Source organism: Coturnix japonica, chromosome 17, assembly GCF_054131305.1.
Source record: "Coturnix japonica strain WE chromosome 17, WE-NBRP24, whole genome shotgun sequence".
Lineage (NCBI taxonomy): Eukaryota > Metazoa > Chordata > Aves > Galliformes > Phasianidae > Coturnix > Coturnix japonica.
This window is the reverse complement of record NC_140679.1, coordinates 1463388-1486299: the sequence shown is the minus strand read 5'-3', so window position 1 is coordinate 1486299 and position 22912 is coordinate 1463388. Positions and strand designations below refer to the sequence as shown.

The following is a 22912-nucleotide window of genomic DNA, read 5'->3' as shown; positions in this document are numbered from 1 at the left end:
AGATATGACCCACATCTGCCCCACAGTAGCTCCTGCCCCATAGATCTGACCCACATGTGCCCCACAGCAGCTCATGCCCCATAGATATGACACACATGTGTCCCACAGCGGCTCCTGCTCCATAGATCTGACCCACATCAGCCCCACAGCAGCTCCTGCCCCATAGATCTGACCCACAGCAGCTCCTGCCCCATAGATCTGATGCCAATCAGCCCCACAGCATCTCATGCCCCATAGATCTGACCCACATCTGCCCCACAGCAGATCCTGCCCAATAGATCTGACCCACATGTGCCCCACAACAGCTCCTGCCCCATAGATCTGATACACATGTGCCCTACAGCAGCTCCTGCCCCATAGATCTGACCGACATCAGCCCCACAGCAGCTCCTGCCCCGTAGATCTGACCCACAGAAGCTCCTGCCCCATAGATCGTACCCCAATCAGCCCCACAGCAGCACCTGCCCCATAGATCTCACCCACATCTACCCCACAGTAGCTCCTGCCCCATAGATCTGACCAACATATGCCCCACAGCAGCTCCTGCCCTATAGATCTGACCCACATCTGCCCCACTGCATCTCCTGCGCCATAGATCTGAGCCACAGCAGCTCCTGCCCCATAGATGTGAACAATATCTGCCCCACAACAGCTCCTGCCCCATAGATCTGACCCACATGTACAACACAGCAGCTCCTGCCCCATAGATCTGATACCAATCAGCCCCACAGCGGCTCCTGCCCCATAGATCCGACCAACATCAGCTCCACAGCAGCTCCTGCCCCATAGATCTGACCAACATCTGACCCACAGCAGCTCCTGCCCCATACATCTGACTCACATTTGCCCGACAGCAGCTCCTGCCCCATAGATCAAACCCACAGCAACTCCTGCCCCATAGATATGACCCACATCTGCCCCACAGCAGTTCCTGCCCCATAGATCTGAACCACATCTGCCCCACAGCTGCTCCTGCCCCATAGATCTGACACACATCTGCCCCACAGCAGCTCCTGACCCATAGACCTGACTCAAATAATCTCCACAGCAGCTCCTGCCCCATAGATCTGAACCACAGCAGCTCCTGCCCCATAGATCTGATGCCAATCAGCCCCACAGCATCTCATGCCCCATAGATCTGACCCACATCTGCCCCACAGCAGATCCTGCCCCATAGATCTGACCCACATGTGCCCCACAACAGCTCCTGCCCCATAGATCTGATACACATGTGCCCTACAGCAGCTCCCGCCCCATAGATCTGACCGACATCAGCCCCACAGCAGCTCCTGCCCCGTAGATCTGACCCACAGAAGCTCCTGCCCCGTATATCGTACCCCAATCAGCCCCACAGCAGCACCTGCCCCATAGATCTCACCCACATCTACCCCACAGTAGCTCCTGCCCCATAGATCTGACCAACATATGCCCCACAGCAGCTCCTGCCCTATAGATCTGACCCACATCTGCCCCACAGCAGCTCCTGCCCCATAGATCTGTCCCACATATGCCCCACAGCAGCTCCTGCCCCATAGATCTGACACTCATCTGCCCCACAGCAGCTCCTGACCCATAGACCTGACTCAAATAATCTCCACAGCAGCTCCTGCCCCATAGATCTGAACCACAGCATCTCCTGCCCCATAGATCTGACCCACATCTGCCTCACAGGAGCTCTTACCGCATAGATCTGACCCACAGCAGCTCCTGACCCATAGATCTGCCCCACAGCAGCTCCTGCCCCATAGATCTGACCCTCATCAGCCCCACTGCAGCTCCTGCCCCATAGATCTGACTCACATCTGCCCCACAGCAGCTCCTGTCCCAAAGATCTGACCCACATCTGCCCCAAAGTAGCTCCTGCCCCAAAGATCTGACCCACATCTGCCCCACAGTAGCTCCTGCCCCATAGATCTGACCCACATGTGCCCCACAGCAGCTCATGCCCCATAGATCTGACACACATGTGTCCCACAGCGGCTCCTGCTCCATAGATCTGACCCACATCAGCCCCACAGCAGCTCCTGCCCCATAGATCTGACCCACATCAGCCCCACAACAGCTCCTGCCCCATGGAACTGACCCACATCTGCAACAGAGCAGCTCCTGCCCCATAGATCTGACACACATCTGCCCCACAGCAGCTCCTGACCCATAGACCTGACTCAAATAATCTCCACAGCATCTCCTGCCCCATAGATCTGACCCACATCTGCCTCACAGGAGCTCTTGTCGCATAGATCTGACCCACAGCAGCTCCTGCCCCATAGATCTGATGCCAATCAGCCCCACAGCATCTCCTGCCCCATAGATCAGACTCACATCTGCCCCACAGCAGCTCCTGTCCCAAAGATATAACCCACATCTGCCCCACAGTAGCTCCTGCCCCATAGATCTGACACACATGTGCCCCACAGCAGCTCATGCCCCATAGATCAGACACACATGTGTCCCACAGCGGCTCCTGCTCCATAGATCTGACCCACATCAGCCCCACAGCAGCTCCTGCCCCATAGATCTGACCCACAGCAGCTCCTGCCCCATAGATCTGATGCCAATCAGCCCCACAGCATCTCCTGCCCCATAGATCTGACCCACATCTGCCCCACAGGAGATCCTGCCCCATAGATCTGACCCACATGTGCCCCACAGCAGCTCCTGCCCCATAAATCTCACCCACATCTACCCCACAGTAGCTCCTGCCCCATAGATCTGACCAACATATGCCCCACAGCAGCTCCTGCCCCATAGATCTGACCCACATCTGCCCCACTGCATCTCCTGCGCCATAGATCTGAGCCACAGCAGCTCCTGCCCCATAGATGTGAACAATATCTGCCCCACAACAGCTCCTGCCCCATAGATCTGACCCACATGTACAACACAGCAGCTCCTGCCCCATAGATCTGACACACATATGCCCCACAGCAGCTCCTGTTCCATAGATCTGACCCATATTAGCCCCACAGAATCTCCTGCCCCATAGATCTGACCCACAGCAGCTCCAGCCCAAATGATCTAAACCCCATCAGCCGCACAGCAGATCCTGCCCCATAGATCCGACCCACATCAGCCCCATAGCAGCTCCTGCCCAATTGATCTAACCCCCATCAGCCCCACTGCAGCTCCTGCCTAATTGATCTGACCCACATCTGCACCACAGCAGCTCCTGCCCCATAGATCTGAACCACATCTGCCCCACAGCAGCTCCTGCCCCATAGATCTGACACACATCTGCCCCACAGCAGCTCCTGCCCCATAGGTCTGACCCACATATGCCCCACAGCAGCTCCTGCCCCATAGATCTGAACCACAGCAGCTCCTGCCCCATAGATCTGATGCCAATCAGCCCCACAGCATCTCATGCCCCATAGATCTGACCCACATCTGCCCCACAGCAGATCCTGCCCCATAGATCTGACCCACATGTGCCCCACAACAGCTCCTGCCCCATAGATCTGAAACACATGTGCCCTACAGCAGCTCCCGCCCCATAGATCTGACCGACATCAGCCCCACAGCAGCTCCTGCCCCGTAGATCTGACCCACAGAAGCTCCTGCCCCGTATATCGTACCCCAATCAGCCCCACAGCAGCACCTGCCCCATAGATCTCACCCACATCTACCCCACAGTAGCTCCTGCCCCATAGATCTGACCAACATATGCCCCACAGCAGCTCCTGCCCTATAGATCTGACCCACATCTGCCCCACAGCAGCTCCTGCCCCATAGATCTGTCCCACATATGCCCCACAGCAGCTCCTGCCCCATAGATCTGACACTCATCTGCCCCACAGCAGCTCCTGACCCATAGACCTGACTCAAATAATCTCCACAGCAGCTCCTGCCCCATAGATCTGAACCACAGCATCTCCTGCCCCATAGATCTCACCCACATCTGCCTCACAGGAGCTCTTACCGCATAGATCTGACCCACAGCAGCTCCTGCCCCATAGATCTGACCCTCATCAGCCCCACAGCAGCTCCTGCCCCATAGATCTGACTCACATCTGCCCCAAAGTAGCTCCTGCCCCAAAGATCTGACCCACATCTGCCCCACAGTAGCTCCTGCCCCATAGATCTGACCCACATGTGCCCCACAGCAGCTCATGCCCCATAGATCTGACACACATGTGTCCCACAGCGGCTCCTGCTCCATAGATCTGACCCACATCAGCCCCACAGCAGCTCCTGCCCCATAGATCTGACCCACATCAGCCCCACAACAGCTCCTGCCCCATGGAACTGACCCACATCTGCAACAGAGCAGCTCCTGCCCCATAGATCTGACACACATCTGCCCCACAGCAGCTCCTGACCCATAGACCTGACTCAAATAATCTCCACAGCAGCTCCTGCCCCATAGATCTGAACCACAGCATCTCCTGCCCCATAGATCTGACCCACATCTGCCTCACAGGAGCTCTTGTCGCATAGATCTGACCCACAGCAGCTCCTGCCCCATAGATCTGATGCCAATCAGCCCCACAGCATCTCCTGCCCCATAGATCAGACTCACATCTGCCCCACAGCAGCTACTGTCCCAAAGATATAACCCACATCTGCCCCACAGTAGCTCCTGCCCCATAGATCTGACACACATGTGCCCCACAGCAGCTCATGCCCCATAGATCTGACACACATGTGTCCCACAGCGGCTCCTGCTCCATAGATCTGACCCACATCAGCACCACAGCAGCTCCTGCCCCATAGATCTGACCCACAGCAGCTCCTGCCCCATAGATCTGATGCCAATCAGCCCCACAGCATCTCCTGCCCCATAGATCTGACCCACATCTGCCCCACAGCAGATCCTGCCCCATAGATCTGACCCACATGTGCCCCACAGCAGCTCCTGCCCCATAGATCTCACCCACATCTACCCCACAGTAGCTCCTGCCCCATAGATCTGACCAACATATGCCCCACAGCAGCTCCTGCCCCATAGATCTGACCCACATCTGCCCCACTGCATCTCCTGCGCCATAGATCTGAGCCACAGCAGCTCCTGCCCCATAGATGTGAACAATATCTGCCCCACAACAGCTCCTGCCCCATAGATCTGACCCACATGTACAACACAACAGCTCCTGCCCCATAGATCTGACACACATATGCCCCACAGCAGCTCCTGCCCCATAGATCTGATACCAATCAGCCCCACAGCGGCTCCTGCCCCATAGATCCGACCAACATCAGCTCCACAGCAGCTCCTGCCCCATAGATCTGACCAACATCTGACCCACAGCAGCTCCTGCCCCATACATCTGACTCACATTTGCCCGACAGCAGATCCTGCCCCATAGATCAAACCCACAGCAACTCCTGCCCCATAGATATGACCCATATCTGCCCCACAGCAGCTCCTGCCCCATAGATCTGAACCACATCTGCCCCACAGCTGCTCCTGCCCCATAGAATTGACACAGATGTCCCCCACAGCAGCTCCTGTTCCATAGATCTGACCCATATCAGCCCCACAGAATCTCTTGCCCCATAGATCGGAACCACAGCAGCTCCAGCCCAAATGATCTAAACCCCATCAGCCCCACAGCAGCTCCTGCCCCATAGATCCGACCCACATCAGCCCCACAGCAGCTCCTGCCCAATTGATCTAACCCCCATCAGCCCCACAGCAGCTCCTGCCTAATTGATCTGACCCACATCTGCACCACAGCAGCTCCTGCCCCATAGATCTGAACCACATCTGCCCCACAACAGCTTCTGCCCCATAGATCTGACTCACATCTGCCCCACAGCAGCTCCTGCCCCATAGGTCTGACCCACATGGGCCCCACAGCAGCTCCTGCCCCATAGATCTGATTCACATGTGCCCCACAACAGCTCCTGACCCATAGACCTGACTCAAATAATCTCCACAGCAGCTCCTGCCCCATAGATCTGAACCACAGCATCTCCTGCCCCATAGATCTGACACACATCTGCCTCACAGGAGCTCTTGCCGCATAGATCTGACCCACAGCAGCTCCTGACCCATAGATCTGACCCACAGCAGCTCCTGCCCCATAGATCTGACCCTCATCAGCCCCACTGCAGCTCCTGCCCCATAGATCTGACTCACATCTGCCCCACAGCAGCTCCTGTCCCAAAGATCTGACCCACATCTGCCCCACAGTAGCTACTACCCCATAGATCTGACACACATGTGCCCCACAGCAGCTCATGCCCCATAGATCTGACACACATGTGTCCCACAGCGGCTCCTGCTCCATAGATCTGACCCACATCAGCCCCACAGCAGCTCCTGCCCCATAGATCTGACCCACAGGAGCTCCTGCTCCATAGATCTGTCCTCATCTGCCCCACAGCAGCTCCTGCCCCATAGATCCGACCCACATCAGCCCCACAGCAGCTCCTGCCCAACTGATCTAACCCCCATCAGCCCCACAGCAGCTCCTGCCTAATTGACCTGACCAACATGTGCACCACAGCAGCTCCTGCCCCATAGATCTGAACCACAACCGCCCCACAACAGCTTCTGCCCCATAGATCTGACTCACATCTGCCCCACAACAGCTCCTGCCCCATAGGTATGACCCACATGAGCCCCACAGCAGCTCCTGCCCCATAGATCTGATTCACATGTGCCCCACAGCAGCTCCTACCCCATAGGTCTGACCCACATGAGCCCCACAGCAGCTCCTGCCCCATAGATCTGATTCACATCTGCCCCACAGCAGCTCCTGCCCTATAGATCTGACCCACATCTGCCCCACAGCAGCTCCTGCCCCATAGATCTGTCCCACATATGCCCCACAGCAGCTCCTGCCCCATAGACCTGACTCAAATAATCTCCACAGCAGCTCCTGCCCCATAGATCTCACCCACATCTACCCCACAGTAGCTCCTGCCCCATAGATCTGACCAACATATGCCCCACAGCAGCTCCTGCCCCATAGATCTGACACACATCTGCCCCACAGCAGCTCCTGACCCATAGATCTGTCCCACATATGCCCCACAGCAGCTCCTGACCCATAGACCTGACTCAAATAATCTCCACAGCAGCTCCTGCCCCATAGATCTGAACCACAGCATCTCCTGCCCCATAGATCTGACCCACATCTGCCTCACAGGAGCTCTTACCGCATAGATCTGACCCACAGCAGCTCCTGACCCATAGATCTGCCCCACAGCAGCTCCTGCCCCATAGATCTGACCCTCATCAGCCCCACTGCAGCTCCTGCCCCATAGATCTGACTCACATCTGCCCCACAGCAGCTCCTGTCCCAAAGATCTGACCCACATCTGCCCCACAGTAGCTCCTGCCCCATAGATCTGACACACATGTGCTCCACAGCAGCTCATGCCCCATAGATATGACACACGTGTCCCACAGCAGCTCCTGCTCCATAGATCTGACCCACATCAGCCCCACAGCAGCTCCTGCCCCATAGATCTGACCCACATCAACCCCACAACAGCTCCTGCCCCATGGAACTGACCCACATCTGCACCAGAGCAGCTCCTGCCCCATAGATCTGACTCACATATGCCCCACAGCAGCTCCTCCCCATAGATCTGACCCTCAGCAGCCACACAGCAGCTCCTGCACCATAGATCTGGCCCACAGGAGCTCCTGCCCCATAGATCTGTCCTCATCTGCCCCACAGCAGCTCCTGCCCCATTGATCTGACCCACATCTGCCCCACAACAGCTCCTGCCCCATGGAACTGACCCACATCTGCACCAGAGCAGCTCCTGCCCCATAGATCTGACACACATCTGCCCCACAGTGGCTCCTGCTGCATAGATCTGACCCACATCAGCCCCACAGCAGCTCCTGCCCCATAGATCTGACCCACAGGAGCTCCTGCTCCATAGATCTGACCCACATCTGCCCTACAGCAGCTCCTGCCCCGTAGATCTGACCCACAGAAGCTCCTACCCCATAGATCGTACCCCAATCAGCCCCACAGCAGCACCTGCCCCATAGATCTCACCCACATCTACCCCACAGTAGCTCCTGCCCCATAGATCTGACCAACATATGCCCCACAGCAGCTCCTGCCCTATAGATCTGACCCACATCTGCCCCACAGCAGCTCCTGCCCCATAGATCTGTCCCACATATGCCCCACAGCAGCTCCTGCCCCATAGATCTGACTCACATCTGCCCCACAGCAGCTCCTGTCCCAAAGATCTGACCCACATCTGCCCCACAGTAGCTCCTACCCCATAGATCTGACCCACATGTGCCCCACAGCAGCTCATGCCCCATAGATATGACACACATGTGTCCCACAGCGGCTCCTGCTCCATAGATCTGACCCACATCAGCCCCACAGCAGCTCATGCCCCATAGATATGACCCACAGCGGCTCCTGCTCCATAGATCTGTCCTCATCTGCCCCACAACAGCTCCTGCCCCATAGATCTGACCCACATCAGCCCCACAACAGCTCCTGCCCCATGGAACTGACCCACATCTGCACCAGAGCAGCTCCTGCCCCATAGATCTGACTCACATATGCCCCACAGCAGCTCCTGCCCCATAGGTCTGACCCTCAGCAGCCACACAGCAGCTCCTGCCCCATAGATCTGACCCACATGTGCCCCATAGCAGCTCCTGCCCCATAGATCTGACCCACAGCTGCCCCACAGCAGCTCCTGCCCCATAGATCTGACCCACAGCTGCCCCACATCAGCTTCTGCTCCATAGATCTGACCCACATCTGCCCCACTGCATCTCCTCCCGCATAGATCTGAGCCACAGCAGCTCCTGCCCCATAGATATGAACCATATCTGCCGCACAGCAGCTCCTGCCCATAGATCTGAACCACATCTGCCCCACAGCAGCACCTGTTCCGTAGATCTGACCCACATCATCCCCACAGCAGCTCCTGCCCCATAGATCTGACCCACATCTGCCCCACTGCATCTCCTGCGCCATAGATCTGAGCCACAGCAGCTCCTGCCCCATAGATGTGAACAATATCTGCCCCACAACAGCTCCTGCCCCATAGATCTGACCCACATGTACAATACAGCAGCTCCTGCCCCATAGATCTGACACACATATGCCCCACAGCAGCTCCTGCCCCATAGATCTGATGCCAATCAGCCCCACAGCGGCTCCTGCCCCATAGATCCAACCAACATCAGCTCCACAGCAGCTCCTGCCCCATAGATTTCATGCACATGTGCCCCACAGCAGCTCCTGACCCATAGACCTGACTCAAATAATCTCCACAGCAGCTCCTGCCCCATAGATCTGAACCACATCTGCCTCACAGGAGCTCTTACCGCATAGATCTGACCCACAGCAGCTCCTGCCCCATATATCTGACCCTCATCAGCCCCACTGCAGCTCCTGCCCCATAGATCTGACTCACATATGCCCCACAGCAGCTCCTGTCCTATAGATCTGACCCACATCTGCCCCACAGTAGCTCCTGCCCCATAGATCTGACCCACATGTGCCCCACAGCAGCTCCTGCCCCATAAATCTGACACACATGTGTCCCACAGTGGCTCCTGCTGCATAGATCTGACCCACATCAGCCCCACAGCAGCTCCTGCCCCATAGATCTGACCCACAGGAGCTCCTGCTCCATAGATCTGTCCTCATCTGCCCCACAGCAGCTCCTGCCCCATAGATCTGACCCACATTAGCCCCACAACAGCTCCTGCCCCATGGAACTGACCCACATCTGCACCAGAGCAGCTCCTGCCCCATAGATCTGACCCTCAGCAGCCCCACAGCAGCTCCTGCCCCATAGATCTGACCCACATGTGCCCCACAGCAGCTCCTGCCCCATAGATCTGACCCACAGCTGCCCCACAGCAGCTCCTGCCCCATAGATCTGACCCACATGTGCCCCACAGCAGCTCCTGCCCCATAGATCTGACCCTCAGCAGCCCCACAGCAGCTCCTGCCCCATAGATCTGACCCACATGTGCCCCACAGCAGCTCCTGCCCCATAGATCTGACCCACATCTGCCCCACAGCAGCTTCTGCTCCATAGATCTGACCCACATCTGCCCCACTGCATCTCCTCCCGCATAGATCTGAGCCACAGCAGCTCCTGCCCCATAAATCTGACCCGCATGTGCCCCAGAGCATCTCCTGCCCCATAGATCTGACACCAATCAGCTCCACAGCAGCTCCTGCCCATAGATCTGACCCACATTTGCCCCACAACAGCTCCTGCCCCATAGATCTGACATACATGTGCCCCACAGCAGCTCCTGCCCTATAGATCTTACCCCAATCAGCCCCACAGCAGCTCTTGCCCTATAGATCTGAACCACATCTGCCCCACAGCAGCACCTGTTCCGTAGATCTGACCCACATCATCCTCACAGCAGCTCCTGCCCCATAGATCTGACCCACATCTGCCCCACTGCATCTCCTGCGCCATAGATCTGAGCCACAGCAGCTCCTGCCCCATAGATGTGAACAATATCTGCCCCACAGCAGCTCCTGCCCCATAGATCTGACCCACATGTACAACACAGCAGCTCCTGCCCCATAGATCTGACACACATATGCTCCACAGCAGCTCCTGCCCCATAGATCTGATGCCAATCAGCCCCACAGCGGCTCCTGCCACATAGATCCGACCAACATCAGCTCCACAGCAGCTCCTGCCCCATAGATCTGACCAACATCTGACCCACAGCAGCTCCTGCCCCATACATCTGACTCACATTTGCCCGACAGCAGCTCCTGCCCCATAGATCTAACCCACAGCATCTCCTGCCCCATAGATCTGTCCCACATCAGCCCCACAGCAGCTCCTGCCCCATAGATCTGAACCACATCTGCCCCACAGCTGCTCCTGCCCCATAGAATTGACACAGATGTCCCCCACAGCAGCTCCTGTTCCATAGATCTGACCCATATCAGCCCCACAGAATCTCCTGCCCCATAGATCGGAACCACAGCAGCTCCAGCCCAAATGATCTAAACCCCATCAGCCCCACAGCAGCTCCTGCCCCATAGATCCGACCCACATCAGCCCCACAGCAGCTCCTGCCCAATTGATCTAACCCCCATCAGCCCCACAGCAGCTCCTGCCCCATAGATCTGACCCACATCTGCCCCACAACAGCTTCTGTCCCATAGATCTGACTCACATCTGCCCCACAGCAGCTCTTGCCCCATATGTCTGACCCACATGAGCCCCACAGCAGCTCCTGCCCCATAGATCTGATTCACATGTGCCCCACAGCAGCTCCTGACCCATAGACCTGACTCAAATAATCTCCACAGCAGCTCCTGCCCCATAGATCTGAACCACAGCATCTCCTGCCCCATAGATCTGACCCACATCTGCCTCACAGGAGCTCTTGCCGCATAGATCTGACCCACAGCAGCTCCTGACCCATAGATCTGACCCACAGCAGCTCCTGCCCCATAGATCTGACCCTCATCAGCCCCACTGCAGCTCCTGCCCCATAGATCTGACTCACATCTGCCCCACAGCAGCTCCTGTCCTATAGATCTGACCCACATGTGCCCCACAGCAGCTCATGCCCCATAGATCTGACACACATGTGTCCCACAGCGCCTCCTGCTCCATAGATCTGACCCACATCAGCCCCACAGCAGCTCCTTCCCCATAGATCTGACCCACATCAGCCCCACAACAGCTCCTGCCCCATAGATCTGACCCACAGCGCCTCCTGCTCCATAGATCTGTCCTCATCTGCCCCACAGCAGCTCCTACCCCATAGATCTGACCCACATCAGCCCCACAACAGCTCCTGCCCAATGGAACTGACCCACATCTGCACCAGAGCAGCTCCTGACCCATAGATCTGACACACATCTGCCCCACAGCAGCTCCTGACCCATAGACCTGACTCAAATAATCTCCACAGCAGCTCCTGCCTCATAGATCTGAACCACAGCATCTCCTGCCCCATAGATCTGACCCACATCTGCCTCACAGGAGCTCTTGCCGCATAGATCTGACCCACAGCAGCTCCTGCCCCATAGATCTGATGCCAATCAGCCCCACAGCAGATCCTGCCCCATAGATCTGACCTACATGTGCCCCACAACAGCTCCTGCCCCATAGATCTGATACACATGTGCCCTACAGCAGCTCCTGCCCCATAGATCTGACCGACATCAGCCCCACAGCAGCTCCTGCCCCGTAGATCTGACCCACAGAAGCTCCTGCCCCATAGATCGTACCCCAATCAGCCCCACAGCAGCACCTGCCCCATAGATCTCACCCACATCTACCCCACAGTAGCTCCTTCCCCATAGATCTGACCAACATATGCCCCACAGCAGCTCCTGCCCTATAGATGTGACACACATCTGCCCCACAGCAGCTCCTGCCCCATAGACCTGACTCAAATAATCTCCACAGCAGCTCCTGCCCCATAGATCTGAACCACAGCATCTCCTGCCCCATAGATCTGACCCACATCTGCCTCACAGGAGCTCTTACCGCATAGATCTGACTCACAGCAGCTCCTGCCCCATAGATCTGACCCACAGCAGCTCCTGCCCCATAGATCTGACCCACATTAGCCCCACAACAGCTCCTGCCCCATGGAACTGACCCACATCTGCACCAGAGCAGCTCCTACCCCATAGATCTGACTCACATATGCCCCACAGCAGCTCCTGCCCCATTGATCTGACCCTCAGCAGCCACACAGCAGCTCCTGCCCCATAGATCTGGCCCACATGTGCACCACAGCAGCTCCTGCCCCATAGATCTGACGCACAGCTGCCCCAAAGTAGCTCCTGCCCCATAGATCTGACCCGCAGCTGCCCCACATCAGCTTCTGCTCCATAGATCTGACCCACATCTGCCCCACTGCATCTCCTCCCGCATAGATCTGAGCCACAGCAGCTCCTGCCCAAAGATATGAACCATATCTGCCGCACAGCAGCTCCTGCCCCATAAATCTGACCCGCATGTGCTCCAGAGCAGCTCCTGCCCTATAGATCTTACCCCAATCAGCCCCACAGCAGCTCTTGCCATATAGATCTGAACCACATCTGCCCCACAGCAGCACCTGTTCCGTAGATCTGACCCACATCATCCCCACAGCAGCTCCTGCCCCATAGATCTGACCCACATCTGCCCCACTGCATCTCCTGCACCATAGATCTGAGCCACAGCAGCTCCTGCCCCATAGATGTGAACAATATCTGCCCCACAGCAGCTCCTGCCCCATAGATCTGACCCACATGTACAACACAGCAGCTCCTGCCCCATAGATCTGACACACATATGCCCCACAGCAGCTCCTGCCCCATAGATCTGATGCCAATCAGCCCCACAGCGGCTCCTGCCCCATAGATCCGACCAACATCAGCTCCACAGCAGCTCCTGCCCCATAGATTTCATGCACATGTGCCCCACAGCAGCTCCTGCCCCATAGATCTGACCAACATATGCCCCACAGCAGCTCCTGCCCTATAGATCTGACCCACATCTGCCCCACAGCAGCTCCTGCCCCATAGATCTGTCCCACATATGCCCCACAGCAGCCCCTGCCCCATAGATCTGAACCACAGCATCTCCTGCCCCATAGATCTCACCCACATCTGCCTCACAGGAGCTCTTACCGCATAGATCTGACCCACAGCAGCTCCTGCCCCATAGATCTGACCCTCATCAGCCCCACTGCAGCTCCTGCCCACCAGATCTGACTCACATCTGCCCCACAGCAGCTCCTGTCCCAACGATCTGACCCACATCTGCCCCACAGTAGCTCCTGCCCCATAGATCTGACCCACATGTGCCCCACAGCAGCTCATACCCCATAGTTCTGACACACATGTGTCCCACAGCGGCTCCTGCTCCATAGATCTGACCCACATCAGCCCCACAGCAGCTCCTGCCCCATAGATCTGACCCACAGGAGCTCCTGCTCCATAGATCTGTCCTCATCTGCCCCACAGCAGCTCCTGCCCCATAGATCTGACCCACATCAGCCCCACAACAGCTCCTGCCCCATGGAACTGACCCACATCTGCACCAGAGCAGCTCCTGCCCCATAGATCTGACTCACATATGCCCCACAGCAGCTCCTGCCCCATAGATCTGACCCTCAGCAGCCACACAGCAGCTCCTGCCCCATAGATCTGACCCACATGTGCCCCACAGCAGCTCCTGCCCCATAGATCTGACCCACAGCTGCCCCACAGCAGCTTCTGCTCCATAGATCTGACCCACATCTGCCCCACAGCAGCTCCTGCCCCATAGATCTGTCCCACATATGCCCCACAGCAGCTCCTGCCCCATAGATCTGACCCACATGTGCCCCACAGCAGCTCCTGCCCCATAGATCTGACCCACAGCTGCCCCACAGCAGCTCCTGCCCCATAGATCTGACCCACAGCTGCCCCACATCAGCTTCTGCTCCATAGATCTGACCCACATCTGCCCCACTGCATCTCCTCCCGCATAGATCTGAGCCACAGCAGCTCCTGCCCCATAGATATGAACCATATCTGCCGCACAACAGCTCCTGCCCCATAAATCTGACCCGCATGTGCCCCAGAGCAGCTCCTGCCCCATAGATCTGACACCAATCAGCTCCATAGCAGCTCCTGCCCATAGATCTGACCCACATTTGCCCCACAACAGCTCCTGCCCCATAGATCTGACATACACGTGCCCCACAGCAGCTCCTGCCCTATAGATCTTACCCCAATCAGCCCCACAGCTGCTCTTGCCCTATAGATCTGAACCACATCTGCCCCACAGCAGCACCTGTTCCGTAGATCTGACCCACATCATCCTCACAGCAGCTCCTGCCCCATAGATCTGACCCACATCTGCCCCACTGCATCTCCTGCGCCATAGATCTGAGCCACAGCAGCTCCTGCCCCATAGATGTGAACAATATCTGCCCCACAGCAGCTCCTGCCCCATAGATCTGACCCACATGTACAACACAGCAGCTCCTGCCCCATAGATCTGACACACATATACCCCACAGCAGCTCCTGCCCCATAGATCTGACCCACATCTGCCCCACTGCAGCTCCTGCCCCATAGATCTGACCCACATGTGCCCCACAGCAGCTCCTGCCCCATAGATCTGACACACATATGCCCCACAGCAGCTCCTGCCCCATAGATCTGGCCCACATCTGCCCCACTGCATCTCCTGCGCCATAGATCTGAGCCACAGCAGCTCCTGCCCAATAGATGTGAACAATATCTGCCCCACAGCAGCTCCTGCCCCATAGATCTGACCCACATGTACAACACAGCAGCTCCTGCCCCATAGATCTGACACACATATGCCCCACAGCAGCTCCTGCCCCATAGATCTGATGCCAATCAGCCCCACAGCGGCTCCTGCCCCATAGATCCGACCAACATCAGCTCCACAGCAGCTCCTGCCCCATAGATTTCATGCACATGTGCCCCACAGCAGCTCCTGCCCCATAGATCTGACCCACATCAGCACCACAGCAGCTCCTGCCCTGTAGATCTGACCCACAGCAGCTCCTGCCCCATAGATCTTACCCCAATCAGCCCCACAGGAGCACCAGCCCCATAGATCTGACCCACGTATGCCCCACAGCAGCTCCTGCCCCATAGATCTGACCCACATGTGCCCCACAGCAGCTCCTGCCCTATAGATCTTACCCCTTAGGCTCCCGGGCGGCTCCACGGTCTCGCTGTGCTGCGGAGTCACCCGGCCGGCCCCAGAATCCTGGAGGCAGAGCCTGAGCCGTCCCCGGCCCGGATCGTGTGGTGCGGCTCCGGCCGTGCTGGGCTGTGCGGCACCAAAAGGAAGAGGGTCCTTGTTCAAGCAGGCTTCAACAAACTCTTTGAGGGATTTACTGAAGTTTCCTTCCAGCATCGGTGGATTGTTTTTAGGAATGAGGAACAAAACTTTCATTGGATGTAATTCTGAATGAGGTGGCTCCCCTTCTGCAAATTCTATGGCTGTTGTGCCTAATGACCAGATATCTGCCTGTAAGAAACAATGCTGTTAAGATTGGGTCAGAGAAAGAGGAAGCAATATTGATGTCAAAGTCAAATTTAAAATCTATATTGTAAATCACTTCATTAAATTGTTTTTGTAAGCGTGGTCTGATTATGTGGTTAACCACATAAAGCAAATGGCACGGAGCTCATCAGTTGCTTTTATGCTGTAGCATAAAGCAGTTCTGACTATTAGAGCTTACAAACTTAAATCACTTACTACTGATTCTGAAACACAAATCTTTTTAAATACAGTACTGAAGTTGCTACAAACCAGCACTTAAGCATACTGAAGTTTACTATTCAAGTATGAGGTAGTAAAAGATACTGAATACAAGATGTCAAAACACAGATTTTTCTTCAATAAGAATCAACTAGTACAAATTTAAGATACAGAATAGATTAGAATGTATTTCTTTCTGGAGCTTAACGTCATCTTATTTATCATTCTTATTCATGGACTAGGGAAACATGGTCTAGAAGAGTATTACTCAACTTTTTTCAGCTCAAGATTTCAACCAGTTAAATACAGAATCCAAGTACTTGGTCCAAGTTTCTGAAACATGGGAAGTGCTTTTCTACCTGATCTACCTGGTGAAGCTCCTGAGAGCCAAGATGGTCTCATCTAAATGAAACTTCTCTAAGTCATGCACATAGACAATGCAAATCCAAAGGCTCACTGTCATGTTAGAGAGGTAAATTAAATCACACAGCTGAGACCAGTGGTAAGACTCCAAGAATTTAATGTCAGTGATGAGTTGGATTCACATTGTTACTGGATGGGACCATACACATACTGATTTTTTAGGAAGGATTATTTACATGTTGGTTTTTTTTTTCGGGTTTTCGTTGTCAAAACAGTCTACTTGTTCCAGGAAACATAGACTTCCTACATCCAAATCCTATTGTGAAATTTGCCTGAAGTAATGCATCATAATACTTAATGTTCTGCTGAATACAGTGAGGGAGGTGAGGCACTGGAAAGTCTGTCTATAGATGTGTGTCACAGGTTAATGCTCTGTCCCTGGAGATGTTCAAGGCGATGCTGGATCAAGCCCTGATCAGCCTGATTCAGCTTTGCATGTCCCTGTTCATTGCAGGGGAGTTGAACTAGACGATCTTTAAAAGTCACTTCCAATTCTAAGGATTCCATGATTTTATAAACAAAACAGACATAGAAACCAATCCAACCAATGATAAGGTATCATTCAAAAATATTCACATTTTGATTTTCCTGTTTCTTCTGAAGCAAAAGCAGAACAGTCTTATCCTCAGGTACAATTCTGGTGTGAACTGCCTGACTTGATTTCCAAACAGTGCATTTGGAACATTGCTGAGCCATGAACAGGTTTATTTCCAGGTGCTAGATAAAGTCTTCATTTATCAGTACTGTCACAGAGAATCATTAAGATTAGAAAAGATCTCTACAATCATCTAATCCAACCATCAGCCCATCTGCAACATGACCACTCACCGAATCAAAGAATCGGTAAGGCTGGAAAAGATCTCCAAAGTCATCTAGTCCACCCATCAACACCATTCACACAATCACAGAATTGTTAATTTTGGAAAAGACTTCCAAGATCACTAAACTGCTGCTTCTCTATCAGAGCAGGTCCCCTCTAACTCATGGGTATCCAACCTTATGGCTTGCCTGCATTGTAGTGAGTGAAGAGGAACCATCTAGGGCTGCATATATACATTATTCATATATTTCATAAATAATAAAAAATCTCAAATTGAACACAGAATTAGATATGTAAATAAGCTCCAAGTTCCATTTTTCTTAATAACAGCATTTATCAGCTAAGTTCTCCTCAAACCTGAGTCTAATAGTGAACAACTTTCCTCTAAAAGGAAATCTTTTCTTGGTTGCAGAAGAAAAATGTTGCCTGAAAAGAGAATTCCTCATGTTAGCAACTGAGTATTATTTCCACCTTATTCGAAATCCCAGTTTCTCAAAAGAAATGTGTTAAACTCATAAAAACTGATAACTTTCTTCTGTCAGACTTTCAGTCAGAGGGGTAGCATGTATATACATGCATATATTTATAAAAAATCAAGTTCATATGTGTGTGTGTACATATGTGCATAATTCTTTCTTTCTTGTCCCTTAGGTACCTACTGCCTTCTACTTAAGGTGATGTTTCTCCACTGAAAACGAACAATGAAGTCCAACAAACCTTGGCTACACAATAGTTCTCTGAAGCTGCAGCTTCCTATGGGAAGCACCAAAAATATTCAAACAAATTCCCTCTGGAGCTGAATTGTATCCTGAGAAAGGATATCAAAACAGATGCAAGTACTGACTTCATGTGCATCCACCTAAGCAAACTTCAGGCACAATGGGTGCACATGACCTCTGCAAATGGGTCAATGTCAACTGGTCTTCTTTGGATTCATCATCCCAACAGGCATCATTCAAACAACCTTACATCATTACGTTTACCCCACGTTAAGATTTTGACAGCTTTAAATCCTGAACAAAAATTACTCTTCCAAGTTCAAATGGGAGTCGGTAATTTGTTCATTGCAGTGCTGACATAAAGAACTTCCCTTCCTTGTTCTAATGAGTATAGTCTAACTTTGAAACTCCTGTAGTTGAAAGAAATGGGTTTAGTGCAAGAAAAAAAAAAAAAACAACTAAAAATTAAATATTTAATTCTTCTATTAGAAATAAGATAGTATAAAGGGCAGAGAACTAGTAATGGGAAAACTAAAGCAAATAAAAGAAGATGACTTTCAGATGGAGAAAGGCATAAAAACCACGAAGAAATAAGAATTTACAAAAGAAGAGAAATTAGGTAGGAAGGAAGGATCTTATGTGGACATTGAATCAAAGAGCAAATGACTTGGAGAAAATGAAATACGCAATATGGGGAAAGATAAATATAAAACAGGAAACAAAATAATGAAGCAGGTCGTAATTTTAACAGAACTATTACAGTCATGGTTTGACTTTTCACTTCTTTTCCCATGGCTGATTTCCCTTAGCAGCCACATTTTTATTATACCTATGGATTACTTGGGCCTTCAATGTAAACTATAAGAGAAAATGAAAAATGAAGTTTAATTTTCTGCCATCAAGTACTGTCCTCAGTCTAGCTACTTAACATGTTCAAATGCCAATATTACAGCTAACTTACAGAACACAACTGGAAATATTATGTTCTCAAATATACAGGTGTGAATTATTTCCTGAATAGAATGTGCTGAAGCTCAAAACTATTATCTTCTGCTACTAAACATAAGTATTAGAATGCCTTGTAAATATAATCAGTAATATATGTCTGAGATAAAAATAATACAACAGTTTGAAAATGGGACCGAACAGAGTAAAAACAGAATGAACAAATCCAGTGTGAGAAACACATGGCTTATCAGAATATAGAATCATACAATCATAGAATCACCAAGGTTGGAAAAGACCTAAAAGATCATCCAGTGCAACAGTTCACCTACTACCAATAGCTCCCACTAAACCATGTCCCTCAACACAACATCCAGTCATTCCTTGAACACCCCCAGGGTCGGTGACTCCACCACCTCCCTGGGTAATGCAGTCCAAAAGCCCCACCTTACCTTGAAACTACAATATTGGGAACATAAATTGCAAGTTGAATTGTCAAGATTCACAAATTTTAACAGCAAAATACATAAATTGTATGCATTTGTTAAATCCCGAATTAAAACAGTATTTTCAAAAATACAGGAATTGTACCTAACTTTTTCAGTTTCTCTACAGCAAAAGATAAAGATACTGCACAGATACATTTGCATAGCATGCTTTCTAAAAAATAAATAATAACGCTATGTTAAAGTAGTTTTGTAAGTTTTACGAATGTTAACTGAAATGAAGCAATGAGAAGACAAATCACAGAATCATAGAACCATAGAATTACCCAGGTTGGAAAAGACCTCAAAGATCATCAAGTCCAACCACAGCTTAACCATAGTACCCTAACTCTAACAACCCTCTGTTAAATCATATCCCTAAAAAAAACACAACCATTGTTCTAACCAAAAATATTTTGATGTTTCACATGAGGAAATTCCTCTTAAGTCTCTGTCTTTGATTCTGAAATTTGTTTACTAGAATGTTTAATTTCGAAACACATCTGGATACAGATGAGATGTAACTATTATGTTAATATCTGAAAGTGTTGACAATGGAAATCAATATACTGGAATATCAGTCCTTGCATACATTATGTTGATAACACAGGGCAGGCCATGCTCAGGAAATCCACCAACTGCCCATAATATTAAGAGGAATGATAAAAATGCCCTATCAAAAACCTTAATCTTTATTACACTGATCAGCAAAACCAAAATATGACTCTCACCTTTGAATCATAAGCAGATTGCTTTATTACTTCTGGTGCCATCCAAAATGGTGTTCCCACAAAGGTATTCCTCTTTATTTGTGTATCTGTTAGTTGTCCTGCTACTCCAAAATCCGCTAGTTTTACTTCTCCTTGTTCAGATAACAATACATTAGCCGCTAGAGTGAAGAAGAGGAAACAGTTGAAATTAAGAGATTCAGTCCTGCAAGGGTCTTTGTTTACTCTTCATGAGCTCTCCAAACACTATTAGAAAACAAAAACAATTTACCTTTAATATCTCTGTGGATTTTCTTTTCTGAATGTAGGTAATCAAGACCTTTGAGTATCTCCCTCAGTATTGTGGCAATCTGGGTTTCGTCAAGTGAGCCAGGTTCTAACTAGGAGACAAAAGAAATGCTTATGTGTGTGTGTATGCATTTATGAAAGGAGAAATGAAGAGACCAGAAATAGAACCGAGTACAAAAGAAATCACTCATTCTGGCATACCTTAAAACTTTCCGTTTGCTAACTTCCTAACATGAGACACAAAAAGATTATCTGCAAACAACAGAAAAAAAATAAACCCACTACAGTTCTAAACTAAGTTGTCTTATGACCAAAAAAGAAATACTTCTCTAAAATGCTTTTAAAGGCTCCATGGAGACACAGTTAAAAGTTATTTCTTTGTTGTGGTCATGTCATAGATATATGTGGTTTGGAAACCATTTACACTGTAAGTTCTTTCTTATGATCACATTTAAGTTAGATGTACAAGTCCACAGGCCTTATATGGACCCAAATCTCATAAGCCTGAGAGGGAAAAAAAGGCACTGAAGATGCCACATCAATCCAAATATCACGTCACTATATGTCAAATCTGATTCTGTGAAGCTGTCCAAAACACAATTCAAATCACTATGCTGACAAAGCACTGCATATTTTATAAGTTCTTTTTTCATACAAAACTGAAGGTATAGATCTGCAAATCACTGGAAAGGTCACGACCTAAAAATGCTTCTTAACTAGTAGGGGCATTTGGAGAGAACAAAACTGAAACTCTGACTCTGCATATAATCAAAATGGGGAGCGGGAAGCTCAGCTGAGCTCTGCTCTCTGTGACAGCGACAAGGCCCAAGGGAATAGCATGGGGCATGGAACAGGCTGCCAGAGTTCAAGAAGAGTTTAGACAACACCCTCAGATGGAGGGTTTTCATTTTGGGTAGTCTGTGTGAAGTCGGGAGTTACACTCCGTGATCCTTATGGGCTCCTTCCAACTAAGGATATCCTATGCTTCTACTCCAGTATTACGGTCTATCGAACAACAGCAGACACTGAAAAGCATTTCAGAAAAGATTAATACAAAAAATACTAGTACAAACCTCAGCTAGTAGGCAGGAAAAGAGCTAAGATTCCATGTGATGCTGACAATATATTTGTTGTATTCGTAGCCTTACTTTCCATCTTTTTTGTTTTCCTTTAGCTTTGAAAACTTTATCCTCATAAATTATTCATCTCAGCACTGATATTACCTCAGCAAACCTAACATCTACGGAGAAAGGTTTTGTTCTTATGAGAGCAACAAACAAGCATATATTTTGCCACTCCCCGGGGCTCACTAAGACATTCTCAAGGCTTTGCTTCTGCTAAGCTGTAAATGCAAGTTCAAGAGTTGGCAACATGATACAGAACATCTAAAAGTGGTAAGCGAACATCTGACAGAAGAGGTAATTCCAAGTGGGCAGGAAGTTGTGAAAACAGACTTGGACTGAGAATATTAGTGTTTGTCCTCTTGCCACAAACCTATCAAAATTGAAAACCAATGTATGCATAGTTGCATAACATGCACTTCCTCTTGTGAGGTGTGACTTTGAAAAACGCCACCATGAGCTGCTCTTGCTCAGCCTGGATAGGTCTCCAGGCAGACCTCACTGCCCAAAGAAGTTGTGGATGTCCCATCCTTGGAGACATCCAAGGCCAGGTTGGATGGGGCCCTGGGCAGCCTGACCTAGACAGAAAATAGTCTTTTCAGCCTCTTACATTCCCTACGTAACTGAAGATCAGCATTCTAAGATGTTTAGGTCATGATTACAATGCTGTTTCTTAGTTTACTTCCATCTCTAGAAATAATCCATTTTGTCACATGGAAAATAATGTTTTCCTGAGATTGACAAATTCTTTTTCTTCTTTACTGAAACATCCAAACTAAAAGATTTTATTTAAGGCATCTGGTCACACTGCTTTCCAATTTAAAAAGTTATAATCTTATAGTTCTAAGACCATTAACTTTCTGTTATTACTACAATGAACAGTATGAGAGGCAAATGATACACTACAGCTTCGAGAGCTAGAACTGAAGAAAATAATTATGTTGGTAAGGTAAAAAAAAATCATATATTATTTACTCACTAGATCGAGGGCAGAACCTCCACCCAGATATTCCATTATTATCCATAACTTTGTATCCTGCAAAACAGAAAACAACAAAAAAATCAATTACCAGGAAGTCAAAATGAGAATCATTCTATTCTTCTTGCAAAAGAATCTAAAGTTTTAAAACACCAATAACATTCAGCTGATTCTCTAAAACACTTGTTATTCTTTAAGAAATGGTAACATTTTTCGTCCTATCTGATTTGGAATTAA

At 50.7% G+C, this 22912-nt stretch overlaps 1 protein-coding gene across 1 annotated transcript in view; it reads right to left on the bottom strand.

The window, feature by feature from the left end:
• LOC146757983 (serine/threonine-protein kinase 24-like) overlaps positions 1-22912 on the bottom strand; it is a 65965-nt gene that overhangs the window by 10341 nt on the left and 32712 nt on the right. The window contains exons 2-5 of the mRNA XM_085518629.1: positions 22676-22732; positions 20559-20667; positions 20291-20448; positions 15744-15933 (exon numbers count right to left, since the gene is read on the bottom strand). Coding sequence (XP_085374755.1) covers positions 15744-15933; positions 20291-20448; positions 20559-20667; positions 22676-22732 — 514 coding nt within the window. The remainder of the gene's footprint in view (positions 1-15743; positions 15934-20290; positions 20449-20558; positions 20668-22675; positions 22733-22912) is intronic.